General features: G+C 45.3%; 1 protein-coding gene across 1 annotated transcript in view; it reads left to right on the forward strand.

Moving 5' to 3' along the window:
* CAPN13 (calpain 13) overlaps positions 1 to 15,007 on the forward strand; it is a 139,864-nt gene that overhangs the window by 92,503 nt on the left and 32,354 nt on the right. The window contains exons 11-12 of the mRNA XM_015413874.1: positions 905 to 1,050; positions 14,278 to 14,289. Of these exons, the coding sequence (XP_015269360.1) occupies positions 905 to 1,050; positions 14,278 to 14,289 (158 nt within the window). The remainder of the gene's footprint in view (positions 1 to 904; positions 1,051 to 14,277; positions 14,290 to 15,007) is intronic.

Consider the following 15,007-nt stretch of genomic DNA (forward strand, 5'->3'; position numbering starts at 1 on the left):
GACAGACCAGTGCAAAGTGCATGACTGTAGTCTAGCCTCAAGGTAACCGTAGCGTGGGTCCATGTGGCTGTTAGCTAATTCACAGTAGGGAGCCAGTTTCAGAGCTAAGTGGAGTTGGTGGAATACTTTTTTGTTTGCAGCTGCATCAGTTTGCTTTTCCAGCAATAAAGCTGAATGGGGTGGCAGCATGCCCATTCTTACCTGTAAGTACCAAGAGGCACCAGTGGAGGCCAAGTGGTACCTCAGTTAGCAGCTTATAAACTACTCATTGAGTAGTCACTACAGAGCGAGGCTGATGATGTCACTGATAGATTATGTCATTGGTTTAGCACCTGCACATTAGTATGGTGCTCCTTTCTTCCAACACTACCTCCGGATACTTACAGAACCGTTGGTGCAGCACAGGAATCTGCATCTGGTAGGGAGGTAAGTCAGACTAAAGTATGCAGAGCTACACCCTTCTAAATCCACCAAAGTCAGTGTGGGTTTACAAGTGTGCAACTCTGCTTAGGATTGTATTATCCTGTTTGTTGGCTTGCTTTTCTCACAGAACCATGCACATGAAAGGAGCAAGTGATCAGAGACAGAATGAGGAGGTTTCATTAAAGCCAGGCTTTTCCTATGGGCTATACATCCCATGTTTGCTTTCAGCCAGCAGCGGGGTAATTTTCACCTATTTCCCCTTCCTATTGCAAACCCTACGCATCACGCCCAAGCACTCCTCCTTGAGATTTCCCTGAACCTTGGGAGTAACATTTCAGGAAGAGGGGTGAGAGTAGCTGTAGTGGGAGGGGGAGATGGGAAAGTTCCATTCTGAAATCAGCATTTAACTTGTGGTTCATTGGATACAGCATATGGATTGCAGTTGTTGCATGTCTGTCAGTAATGATGGTTTTCACAACAGGTGTCTTTTCAAGAAAGGCTCAGTATTCCATCCAGGTGCCAGAGCCTGATCTGAAAACCTATAACATTGTGGTATCACTGATGCAAAAGCCTCCAAATAATACACGCAATTCACAATTACTGCCCATTGGTTTCCTGATATCCACAGTAAGTAACGCCAGGTCTAAGTTTTCATTGAGTTTGCTGTTCTCACCAGTAAAATGTTTGCACATCCCTCTCCTATTTCCTTTCTTCAATTCCCATCCCTTACAAACATAAGAAGGTGTACCATATATATTCAAGATTCAGACATTTATGAGGAAAGGTTGAAGGAGTTGTGTATGTTTAGCCTGGAAAGGAGACAACTGAGAGGTGATATTATAACCATGCTCAAATACTTGAAGGGCTGTCATATAGAGGATAGTACAGAGTTGTTTTCTGTTGCCTCAGAAGGTCGGATCAGAACCAATGGGTTGTAATTAAATCAGTGGAGTTTTCAGCCAGTTTGGTGTAGTGATTAAGTGCGTGGACTCTCATCTGGGAGAACCGGGTTTGATTCCCCTCTCCTCCACTTGCACCTGGCTGGATGACCTTTAGCAACCCGTAGTTCTGATAAGAGCTGTCCTTGAAAAAGAGCAGTTTCTGTCAAGAGCTCTCTCAGCCCCACCTACCTCACAAGGTGTCTGTTGTGGGGAGAGGAAGGGAAAGGAGTTTGTAAGCTGCTCTGAGACACCTTTGGGTAGTGAATGGCGGGGTATAAATCCAATCTCCTCCTCCTCCTCCTCCTCCTCCTCCTCCTAGAGAGGTTCCTCAGTGGAACAGGTTTCCTTGGGAGGTGGTGGGCTCTCCTTTGGAGGTTTTCAAACAGAGGCTAGATGGCCATCTGACAGCAATACTGATTGTTAATTTAGGCAGATCATGAGAGGGAGGGCAGGAAGGGTTGCCTCAGTGCTTAGTTCTTGAGGCCCTTTCTTACATGCCCATGGAAATGCTGATTGCCACTTTGGGGTCAGGAAACAATTTTTCTCCAGGCCAGTTTGGCTGGAGATCCTGGAGGGTTTTTAGTCATCTTCTGGGCATGGAACAGCAGTCACTGGGGGTGTGGAGGTGGAGGTATTTGTGAATTTCCTTCATTGTGCATGGTAGGGCTGCCATTTCCCTGACGGGGGCGGGGGTTTGCCCACTTTCAGGCCCCCAGATCTGCCGGCCTGGATTCAGCTGGTGGGGGAACCCCCAAAGCACCGGGTTTGCGGCAATGTGCCCAGCACAATGACATCACCCAGAGGTGACATCATTGCGCAGGGCACATTGCGGGGGGGGGGGTCAATCATTTAAGGAAAAACCATAGGACTGGGACCCCCGACCCCCACCCCGACATCAAGGTAAGATCTGGCAACCATAGTGCAGGGGGTGGACTAGATTACCCTGGAGGTCCCTTCCAAATCTATGATTCTATGAGAGTTCAGAATATGGTGGGCCCTTTTAACTATGCAGCAGCTTGCTCCACAGAATGGGCTGTAGAGTGAAACGTCAGGAAGGGGGATCTCTGTTGAGGAAAGTTCTAGAAGCAGCCCCAGGTGCCAGCTTCACTTTAAGGAATGCAGAGTATTTGAATGTACCTGCTGGGCTGCGTACAATCTCCCCATGGTTAATCTGGCTGTGGTCTGTGGCTCTTTGATGGTTTGATCCAAGCCATGCCAAAGATGGGCTAGAAGCACATTTTTTAAAAAACCTGGAAAAATCCAAGCAATAGCTCAGCTTCTTTTTAATATGGACTCAATAACTGTTCAGCCCCCCTTCTCATCATCACCCAAACTCATGCTGGTAAGTTAAATTTAAATCAACACCTCATAACTTTTCTGTAATAGACTGAGAAAGTTGTTGAGCAATTTTCTAGCCAATCTGTCAGTTTTAATTCTCTTATTTGAGGGGTGGTGTTGCGTAGTAATTAAAATATTGGACTGCAACCTGTGATGACTGGGTCTGAATCCCTCACTCAACTTGTGACGTGATGACCCAGGTTCAAATCCTAACTCAGCCATGGAAGCCTGCCAGGTGACCTTGGGCCCATGATAATCTTTCAGCCTAACCTACCCTCACAAATTTGCTATGAGGATTAAGTGCAGGAAAGGGGAACAACATGACAAGCTGCTTGGGATCCCCAATCAGGGAGAAAAGTGGGATATAAATAAAAAATAAGCATTTAGTAGCGTTTAAAAAAAATCAGTTGTACAGACACTGGTGCCTTCCTGTGATTTTGCTTCTGCTCTACTGAGGATTAGGTGCAAGACAGCCAGGAAGGAATTTATGTCATGGCTAAGTCCATAGGTCACCAGCTATATTTACATTACAAGTTGAAGCCTCTGTGGTCTGCACTATCAACAGTCTGCTAGGGGAAAGTAACAGCAGCAGAACACAAAACAGTATATAGCCAGTTAACAGTATATAGCCAGATCCAGGTAGTCAAGTGTGTTGGTCTGAAGCAGTAGAACACAGTGGCACCTTTAAGACCAACAAAGGTTTATTCAAGGTATGAGCTTTCGTGTGCACACACACTTTTTCAAATACAGTGGAATGGGATGTAAGGTTCAAACTTACAGACGGCTTGGACAGCAAATTAACATGTAGATAGCCATTTCAGCAGAAGAAAACGAAGACGTGCAAAGGAGAAAGGCAATGTGATGTAGTGGTTAGAGAGGCAGACTGGCAGTGGAAAGACCCAAATGCAAATTCAGGGTTGCCCTGAAACACCCCGTCACAGTAACCTAGTTTAGCTCAACCCCACAGCTCTTTTGTGAGGGGAAAAAAATGAAGGAGTAAATCTTGTATTGCTGAGTTCCTTGGAGAGAAGGTTAGAAATGGAAAAAGAGGGAGCTGATAAAAGAGTTTTGAAAGTAGGGACAGCTGGATCTTAAAGCAGAATTCTTCTGAGGATAGGACACCAGCATTTTCAGGCCCATAACCAAGTCTCCATTCCCAGGGCGACATCTGTCTTGCCATAGAAGCATAGTACTCAAATCTATCTTCACATGGGAGACTGTGATTTTCTGGAAGTAGCAAGAGAGAGTACATTCTAAATATTTACTAAGCTGATATGCAGGGGAGAAAGAAGGTAACTGCCTTTGTTCTGCTGTGTGAATATTAACATCCCTAGTGTTAATGTAATTGTTGACCCAGTAGTCAAATAACATTTTAAACAGCATTCACTGTTTGATTGTTGTCATATATTCATTCAACCCCCAATCTAATATTAGATTAATATTTTGAAAGGCAATATTTTCTGATATTTATATAACAAGCTCTCTTTAAGCTTTTTTTTTTAAATACTTGCCCAAATGGCAAAGTTTATTAGTTTTTAAGAATTACACCAAACAAAACAAAAAAAGAGCAATACCTTTTTAAAATATCTAGACATTGTCTCGCTCACAACATCTTTAGATACATAGTTCCTTTTTCCTCCTTGTTTAACTTCCACAACAAATATCATTAATCAAAATTCTATTCCCAATATATAGTTCATTTTTCTATATCCTATCTGCTATATTTCATTTTATCTATACTACCCTATTATTAGTCAGTTTTATAATCATAAAAATAGAAAAGGAAAGAAACAGGTGTTTCAACAGTTTAACAGTTCTAATTTGGTCACATATTTCTTGTATAACAATAATTTGGTCCCTTTAGTAGTATTTTATATTTTCCTTAGCTTTACAGTGCCAATATATTTTCACCTTACTCTGTGTAACTCCATCTTTTTTCTCACAATAGTAAATTATTACATCTTCTCTAGATTATCAGCCCATTACTATTTTCCCCCCTGCAAAGCCCACTCTAGAAATCAAACTGTCCTATAAGTTTTTCCCCCTCAACCTTCAGTTAAAACATTACAGATATCCCAAACCTGTTGTTTCAAATAGACAAGCCATTATTTTTAACTTTCACCATTCAATTGGAACAATAAAAATAGTCAATATTTATAACTACAGATTATATTCTTAGTCAATCATTTGCAAATGTCAGTATAGGTTCAAAGGAAAAAAAAGAATAAAGATATAGTATGTAGACATATATTTCTTAACATTTAAGGTTCCTCTTTGAATAAAACTTTGTCTCATTGAACAAGGGCCTCTCAACATCAAGATTTAAGTCACTGTGAATAGCTTAAGAAACTCTCATTAGCCTGAAACATAAGAACTAAAGTCTGTGCATGTACTGATTTTACCTCAGAAATTTTATGCCTGATTTCCCCTGACCTTTCCCTTCTGTGTTGAATAAATCATATAAGTTAAAGTTAAAGGGGGCTCTGAGTCCTTCCCTCAGGTTTCTGGGCTGAGCAAGCAGCCAAAATATTATACCGTGGTCCCGGTCACACCAGTGAGATAATCCAGGGCCGAAGCAAGGCTTTTTGCTCTGGAGCAAATTAAAGCGCAGTATCGCGATCAGACGTGTCCCCTGAGGCTCCATGCACATGCCCTCAGCCGCGATCACATGTTGATGGTGAAGCGTGGCAAAGAAGGGTGAGGCGGTTCAGAGTTCAGCAGTACACATTTGTGCGCATGTGCAGTTCCACATTTGCGCGCATACCACCGAGTGCTACGGGATACCAGTGCTTCCGTGATCTGACGCCTGCCTGCACCCCGCATTCTCTGGAAGCTAGTCTGGTATCTTTTAACTCCGCTTCTTCGGCCAGGCGATACGGGTTGCTGACAGGTGCAGGACACTTGCCAGATGTTTTCATGTGATCGCGCCCGTAAAATCCGCCCAGCATTTGTCCCTATTGCGTAGCTAATTCTGCATGTGACCGGACCCTGTGACAAGGTGGGACAGCCAGAATTCTTCAGGAAAGAAGAAAACAGACAACTAGAGTAGCTCAGTCACAAAAGGGAAAGAAAAACGGAGGGGAAATCATGCCTCTGAGGGAGGGAAGAGGACTGGGGCATCGTAACAGTGCTAACACAGAAGACTGTCAGTGAACACTGGGTGGACTTTATTTATTTATTTATTGGATTTATACTCCACCCTCCCCGAAGGCTCAGAAAAGCTAACAGCAGCCCTTGCTGATATACATTCAAACCAGATGTATTTACAATAGTCCCAGCCAAGCAAGGGAGGCCTATATGCAGAATCAGGCTCTGCACACTCATTTAATTGTAACGTGGATCTGGCTACATATCATAATCACTATGGAGGCCCCACTGCATCCCAAGAAAAAAGAAGTCCCCCAAATGGGCATAGTACAGAAATATGTACAGAAGCACCCAGAAACCACATTGGCTTAACCAAAAACCTAATATGTTCCTAGACATAGATGCCCTTCATCATGGCATTTGGTATTATATAATGAAAGAAGCTATGATTCTCAAAAGCATATACACCAAAATTCTTGTTGGTCTACTGGACTTGTATCTAGCTTGTATTATATAAGTGAAGCTTTAATCATATTGAAGGGGACCTGGAGATCCCCTGAACTTACAGTTCCTCTTCAGAGGGCAGAAATCAGTTTCCCTGCAGAAAATGGATGCTTCATAGGGTGGTCTCTATGGCATTATACCCCTCTGAGGTCCCTGTACTTCCCAGGTTCCATCCCCACAGCTCCAGGTGTTTCCCTACCCCACCCATCCCCTGCTGGTGAATAGGGGGAATCTGGCAACCCTAAGTTTCTGTCATTCTGAGTCAGTATGGTATTTTAAAATACAAAATACCAATACAAAATACAGTTATAGTAGAAGTGTCTATTTCTTTTCTGTCGTCGTCATCATCATCATCATTTTTGGCCTCAAACATTTTTGCTGGGTCTCTGTCGAGGGGGAAAAACGTGCACCCTTATACAGACCTTTCTTATGCTGCACACATTGAATCTGTGAGACCTGTCCTTTGATGCTCATTTGGGACCATTGGCTTGCTCAAATCTCGAAGTTGGTAACATCCATACAGGAACAAAGAAGGATCAGTAATCAAGGGAAATATTTTTGTAAGGATGGATACACATGATTTAGAAATTCAGCCTGCATACCAAGAAAAAAAAATAAGTGCCTTTTATGCTTCCTAAAAATCACAATCTTAATCCCAATCCTCCATATGCAGCTGCTGGTGTGACCTTGGGTCACCCAAAAAGAGAGGAGAAGAAAAACTAAACCAACTGAGCAAAAACATCCACAGGAAGTTTAGAAAACTAGTAAAGGGCCAAAAGTTAAAAACATCAATAGGTATAGACAAAAGTACAAATGTTTATTTCAAAAACCTATCTCACAGGGGAGAGGAAGGGAAAGGAGATTGTAAACTGCTCTGAGACTCCTTCGAGTAATGAAGGGCAGGGTATAACTCGAATCTCCTCCTCCTCCTCCTCCAGAACAAAAACCCAAATGCAGGGTTGTTGTTTTTTAAACTGAAATGATTGTTTAAATTATTGCACATATATCCATGAAGCCAGTTTCCATTTGTGCTGATGCATAACATTTCTTCCATTTCCTGCTCACAGAAAAAAGAAATATGTAGATGACTAAGGGGAAAATAAATGTGGGTTTGCCAGATTGTGAACATGACTGATTTCATGTCCTGAAATTTTCCATTATTTTAAAAAATATATTTAATTGCTTTCTCATACAGTAGGGATCAGTAGTAGGGATGTTTTAATTAATTTGGGATGCAGTTCTATACAAACTTACTTGGATCCTCAGTGAACTCTGTAGGACTTCCTTTCCATACCTGTGATTAGGCTGTTAAAAAATGTAAACCAAAATTTGGGGAAAGGACTTAGAGTGCGATCACACACACAATTAGACCTGCCATAGGTGTGAATGCCAGGCCGATTTAAAGGGCGCGATCAGACACGAACATCTGGGAAGCGCCCCACACCCGTTGGCAACCTGTTTTGCTCCACCGCAGGACACTGGGGAAAATCTGGTAGTAAATGGGTCGTGATGGGCCATGGATGGAGTTTCCCGTGTCTGATCGCTCCAGCCCGCTCTCATGGGTGTCGGGATGGTCTGATCAGGCCATCCTGACTCCGTGCCGTTGTCCCCCCCCCCTTCTCAGTATGTGCATCATTGCAAACTCCATAGGGAGCCCTCAGTGCGGAGATGTGACTCATTGATTCCTCATTTATGCCATCAGAAACAAACAGCAAAAAAACCCTCCAACTCACCCACGGTTGCGTCTGATCATGCAGTGGCGGGCTGTGCCCACAGCTCCCAAGGACTGTGTGAACCCCCACCCACTTTATCTCGTGCGTGTGACCGCCTCCTCAAACAGACAAATGAGTCATGACTGGCTTCATAAGATGTTGATGTCCCAAGTTCCTAGAGGCAAGTCACAGCACAATTCCTTCTCATGCTAGGGTTGCCATTTTCTCAGAATTCCAACTGATCTCCAGATTACAGATATGAGTTGCCTGGGAGAAAATGGCAGCTTTGGAGAGTGAATTCTATGGAATTACATCCATCGTGAGCTCCGTCCCCTTCCCAAACTCTGACTTTCTCAAACTCTGCCTCCTCCAAGAATTTCATAACCCGGAGCTGGCAACCTTTTTCTGATCTAATGCTGCTGGTTTTAAATGGGATTCCTCTACAGCAACCAGTTTGATGATGGAAATTTCCTTTGGGATTAAAGACTAGTTTCACGTTGTTCATAGTGGTGGTGATTTCCATCTTCAGTGTTTTTCACATTGCAGTTTAGCAGGTTTTTTGGGTGTTGTTTTTTTCCTGTTTCTTTCATTGCTGTCAAGTCAAACAGCAAATTGTGCCCTTTGGGCATAAATAGCCTTGTATTCCAAGTATATTAATGACTCATCATTTACACAAACGATATTACCCTGCCAGGCCTGCTTTGTTCCAGGACAGATGAAGCATAATGCAATAACACAGTAAATTTATGGAGGCCTAATACATACAGTGGTTTCCAGATTCCTCTGTTTAATTCTATGTTGGAAAATAGGAAAGATACAAAGTGGGACACCCCCCCCCAAAAAAAAGTGAAGTGCTCCTAAGTTTTTAAACACTTACATAATTCCTTCGCCAGCCATATGATCAAAGGCACAGACCATGAGTCACACATGGATCCCACAGTATGCCTGGATGGCCCATGACCCAGTGACCTTGCTGAAGCAAAATAGGCTGGTTCTTGTTTGTGCCTGCAATGGAGAAAATAAATTTCCTTAAGTTTTAGAGTAGAAGAAAGGAACGATATAAAGTAATAAATAAAATAATATATTGGGTGAGTAGGCCAAGAATGAGCACACAGATCCTGTAGAGTTTGTGGAGTTCAAGAGTACTGTTTGAGTCCATGGAAGAAAGGAGAACCATATATACCATCTCGAGCTCCTTGAATGAAGGGCAGAATAAAAAATATGAGAGATTGATATGTTTATCAAAACACTTTTAGCCACCTTTTCTCCATATCATGTGGACCCAAAGCAGCTTACAATGTACAAAACATGCAAAAGAAAATCAAATTTCACAGATATGCAAGGGCTGCCTTATGCCTGCTGGGGCTGGGAGATCTTGCCCGCCAGCACTTCAGTAGCCAACAGGAGAATTTTTAAAAAACAGTTACTGGTGACAGCATGATATCTCACCTTCTGTGAATCACCAAGATTTATAGAGATGCTTGATGTCATTTCTGGGGAAAACCCAGAAGTGACATCAATCCTCTCTAGGAATCACCATGTAAACCAGCAATTCCTAGAGAGGCAAGGGACATCACTTCTGGCTTTTTTTAGAAGTGACATGACACTATTGCTGATGGCCCCCTGTGTCCCTGTCTCAGCTGCCCTCCCACTACTTGCCATCAGTTACAATTACTACTTGCCATCAAGAAACTAACTCATGAGGCAGAGCAAGTATCAGCAACTCTGCCCTCAATGAAACAGTCTCTCCTCAGCAGGCCTCGTTTTGGGCCGGAGCTCACCGGAGCAACGCTCTGGCAGAGAGGAGGCCAGGGGACGGGGACATGTAGCAAGCCCCACCCTCTTCTCCCAGCAGCCCTCCCTTCAGTCGGCCAGGGAGGACAAAGAAGTAAAGTAAGTTGTGCATCCCCCCTGCCTTTCCAGACCCTGGAGAGGCCTCCCCAACCCCATGTCTCCAGGCCTGCGCTGCCATGTGGGGGCCTGGAGAGGCCTCTGCAACCCCCCAGCCCTGTCTCTCCAGGCCTGCACTGTCACGTGGGGCCCTGGAGAGGCCTCCCCCACCCCCAGCCCAATCTCTCCAGGCCCGCTCTGCCATGTGGGGGCCTGGAGAGGCATCCCCAATCCCCCAGCCCCATCTCTCCAGGCCCACGCTGCTGCAAGGGGCCCTAAAGAGGCCTCCGTAAATCCCCCAACCCCGTCTTTCCAGGCCTCCGCAACCCCAACCCCCTGTCTTTCCAGGCCCGCATTAAGCAGATCTGCATGTTTCTCTCCCCCATCCCCAATAGCTAGCAATGCAAAGAGTCCAGTGGCATCTTTAAGACCAAGGCTTTTTTCAGGTAGAAGCTCTCCCTCCTCTGTGAGGGCAGATCTTCATGTCCCCCCCCCCATAGCTAGCAATGCAAAGAGTCCAGTGGCACCTTTAAGACCAAGGCTTATTTAGGTAAAAGCTCTCCCTCCTCTTCATGAATTCAAATACTGAAAATTTGAAAAACGCTGTGTGTATGTAATGTTTCATTTTTTATTCTAATTTTGGGTTGCCCACCATTTTCCGAGCAGCCCTGCAGTGCCAGAGGAGTTGCTTCCAAAATCTGACAGAGTTTTGGCTGTGACTTTTGACACAGTGGGAAGATCTATAGTTAAAAAACAGAAAATATCTGTGGCGTACACAGAAAAGTACCTCTGTTAATCTCTGAGTTTTTTAGATCTTGATGTGAAAGTACAAGTCTCATGAGTGAAGTATTATCACTGTGCTGGGGGGTTGTATATTAAACCCTGCTGTGAGATTCTAGTCATGGAGAAGAGAATGACAAGAAAACTAACAAACCTGCATGGAGTAAACAGGAAATGTTATCTGATACAAGAGTGTTATAATTAGGCCTAAAATAATTAATTGAGTAATCAATATGGTTAATTTATTCATTAAGCACAGATTTAAAATGTGGATTTTTAATTAGATTTTAACTGGACTATCCCCTGGAAGGGTGCTTAGTGCTAATAGCATGCTTGTAAATGTTCCATGGCTGGAATCTCAGGAGCATTTTCGAGCAGATTTAAGAAGGTATTTACCATTGCTAGAGCCCCTGCTACATTAGAGACCCAGTTTAGTGTAGTGGTTAAGTGCGTGGACCCTAACCTGGGAGAACCGGGTTCGATTCCCCACTCCTCCACTTGCAGCTGCTGGATGACTTTGGCCAAGCCATAGTTCTGACAAGAGCTGTCCCTGAAAGGGCAGTTTCTGTCAAGAGCTCTCTCAGCCCCACCTACCTCACAGGGTGTCTGTTGTGGGGAGGGGAAGGGAAAGGAGTTTGTAAGCTGCTCTGAGACTCCAAGTAAAGGGCAGGGTATAAATCCAATCTCCTCCTCCTCCTCCTGTAATGAGGAAAGCAGTAACTTTTGAAAAGCGTGTGGTCCAATCTTAAGACCCAATGTAAAAGAATCACGGCAGGTCATAGGAGTGGGCTAAAGAACCAACGGAAGCATGAATTCCATCAACCTTCTGTTGTTGTTTGTTCTCCCTTTCCTCCCTCTTCTCTCTGTCTCTCTCAATGCCCAAAGTTTAGATTATAAGTACCTTTGAACAGGGATTTGGCTCTTTGGCACTAGAGCCTGGGGAGGGCAAGGTTTGAGGAAGGGAGGGACTTCAGCAGGCTAAAATGCCATGGAGTCCCCTCTCCAAAGCAGCCATTTTTTCCCCAGGGGAACTGATCTCTGTAGTCTGGATGAGATAAGTGGTAATTCCAAGAGAATTCCAGACCCCCACCTGGAGGCTGGCAACCCTAGACCGTAGATAGTCCTAAAGAGTCGTGTTCTGGCAACCAGAAAGCCACTAGGATTAAAAGAAATCCCCCCCCCCATTACATAGGGTTGCCAGGTCCCCTCATCACTCCAGTGGGGGGATTTGGGGGTGTCCTGGGGGTGGGCAGGGATGCCCACAAGACAGTCCCCAGGGTGGGGGTCTGTCCAGCTGACTGGTGTGGGAAGCCCCACCCTGAAGCCCAGCCGCAAGAGTGTCCACCCAGCCAGCCACTTCTTTCCCTCCTGCCCGATTTAAAGAGCTTCAGCTGATTGGCGGGGACAATGTGGCCTGCTGACCAGCTGGAGGGTCCTTTATAACTAGCAGAAGGAAGGGAGGGGGCAGTTGTGGGCCACACACGTGGCTCACAAAAAGGATCTTTTTGTGAGCGGGGTGGGGGCTGCAGTGCACAGAGCTGGGGGAAACAGGCCCTGCGTGCCACGGCCCCTACCTCGCTCGCAAAGGCTCCTTTAAAGGGTCTTTTTGTGAGCTGATCATGTGGCTTTTTGTGAGCTGAGCTCCTTCCCTCCTGCTAGATTTAAAGGGCCATGTGGTTGGTGGGCCACGTGGTCCCTGCAGATTAGCTGAAGCCCTTTAAATTGGGCAGGAGGGGGTGGCCGGCAGATGGCCACTCTTAGGGCTGAACTTGGAGGCGGGGCTTCCCATGCCGGCCAGCTGGCCAGGAGCAGAATGAAGTCCCCAGAAGCAGGGGAACCCCCACCCAGACCTGGGGGCTGGCAACCCTACCATTACTGTACATAATGGTAAACTGGCCCCTTATTGTGGATGAAAGCAGAACTGGGCCACCTACAGGCAAGGCAGAAGATTCTACATAGCCGGAGGACATCCTGTATGCAAAAAGATTGTAAATCAATCCAAAGGGAAAAATGGCCTGATGAGTACTGAATATAGTGCAGAAGTACACAACTCAATGGGCAGCTGCAGGTCACAGTCAAAAGGAACAGTGAAGATAAAAATAGCTTCTTAGACTTTCAAAAATCCTGCAGGGAGAGTTTTGTGGGGATATGATGCATTCCCAAATTGTCCACCCTGAATTTCTTTGTGTGGGCCCCAAGCCCCAACACGCAAAGTGGCCTTATCATGAAGTCAGACCACTGGTCTATCAAGCTTAGTGCTGCCTACTCTGACCCGACAGTGACTCTCCAAGGTTTCAGCCTGCTACGTGGGCTTGAACCTGAGACCTTCTGCATGCAAAGCAGATAGGGAGGCCAGATTCCAGGTGGGACCTGGGGATTCCCAGGAAGTACAGCTCATACCCAGACTACAGAGATCAGGTCCTCTGGAGAACATGGATGATCTGGAAGGTGGACTCTATGGCATTGTGCCCCACCGAGGTTCCTGTCCTCCCCAAACGCCATCCCCAAATCTCCAGAACTTTCCCCACTTGGATCTGGAAACCCTATCCCCATCCCCTGCTGGTGGCCAGGGGGGACCTGGCAACCCTAAAAGGAGATGTTCTGCCACTGAGCCATGGTCACAAAGTGTAAAAAGTAAGGAAGTTGGCTCCCATGTCAGTCACACAACCAAGGTAGGGGTCTCCACCTTTTAAGGGTATGCAGAAAAAAAAATTAACTTTGTCAATTAATCACAAGAAAAAACAACAACTGGAAAACTGTCCAGATGAGGACTTGAGGTTGTTTTAGAAGGGACAGAATAGTGACTCAATCTGACTCAATCTGACTCAATCTGACTCAGTCTGACAGTTCCTGAATTTCGCTTATGGGGGGGGGGGGAAAGAAAGCTGGCTCCTGAGAATTTAGGAAAATCTTGGAGATCTTTTTTGGGGGAGGGGTTTCCAGATCACTCCTCTCCTGAAATTCCTCACAAATCTCCAGTATGATCTAACTTAATGTCTAACAGAGTTCAATGGGGATGAACAGATTATTTAAACTAGATAACTAATCATTTAAACAAGTTACTTTTCTGCCAATTAAAAGTTGGCCAGTTAATGTACTGGCTGCAGCCTCCTGAGTCCCCCCCCCAATTTTATTCTGAGGGAGGGGGGTCAGTAGACACTAAGGAACAGCATGGGGGCAAAGTATGGGGCAGGATTGCCAAACTCCAGGCAGGGTCTGGAGATCTCTTGGAATGATAATTGATTTCCAGTCTACAGAGATCAGTTCACTGGAGAAAATGGAAGCTTTGAAGGGTGGACTCCATGGTCTCACATCCCTGCTGAGCCGCCTCCCTTCCCCAAACTCCACCATCCCCAGGCTCTGACCCATATCTCCATGAATTCCCCACTCTGGATTTGGCAACCCTAGTAAGGGGTCTGTCCGTTCTAGGAAAGGGAATTCGCAGAAACTGTCACCCTATCTTTAAAAAACACCATTGCCCATTAGTCTTTGGTTGCATGCAGACCACTGATTGGTTGAGAGGGACAGTTATAAATAACAGGCCCTAGATATGGTGCTTACAGTGTTTGTCTAACCTGCTTTTCTTCTTGTCTTCCTTTCAGGTTGAACCACAGGTATGTACTTGTTCTTGTTTGTTTCCTTCCGTCAGATGATTAGTAATTAGCAGCTAACAAGAGGGGAGCCCATGAGGACTCACAGGGGAGGAGAGATCCCTTTTGTCTTGTAGGGGATCCCAGGAGAGGTGCCACAGAAATTTTCTAAATAAATAAATAAATCACCTCCCCCGCAGCCTCTGCTTCGCGCCCCCAAATCCTAGCCTCTTGTTATGATTCTGCTTTTTTCACTTGCCCAGTAACAATATTGTGGCCCCTTCTGCACTGACAGCTTGCTCCAGAGTATCTGAGGACTCAAGCCTTAAGAGTTGACTTTGCAGTCACACACATTCCCTCTGCACTGGTTTCCCCCCTCCGGTTTATTTATGTATGTATTCTGTATGCATTCTGCATCAACAAGCAAACCCCACATTTTTTGAGCTAACTGGCTGCCAACCCCTCCCTCCCTCCCTCCCTTCGTCATTCTGCAAAAAGAAAAGGAAGGGAGGTGGAAATCCAGATCCACACATGCAAGACTGAAACATTTGGCAGCAGGAAATCCCCATGTCCTTTATCTATATATCTAATAGCGAAAGGTGCCCCCTGCGTGCGGATACCTAAATCCGCGCATCGGGGGCACCTGGGGGGGAGGGAGATTTTCATGCACACTTGGGGCAGTCCCCAGGTGTGCACAAAAATCTAAAAACCCGGAAAAAATATCAGGGGGATACCTAAATCC

This window comes from Gekko japonicus, unplaced genomic scaffold, assembly GCF_001447785.1.
Source record: "Gekko japonicus isolate JY-2015 unplaced genomic scaffold, Gekko_japonicus_V1.1 scaffold1392, whole genome shotgun sequence".
Classification (NCBI taxonomy): domain Eukaryota; kingdom Metazoa; phylum Chordata; class Lepidosauria; order Squamata; family Gekkonidae; genus Gekko; species Gekko japonicus.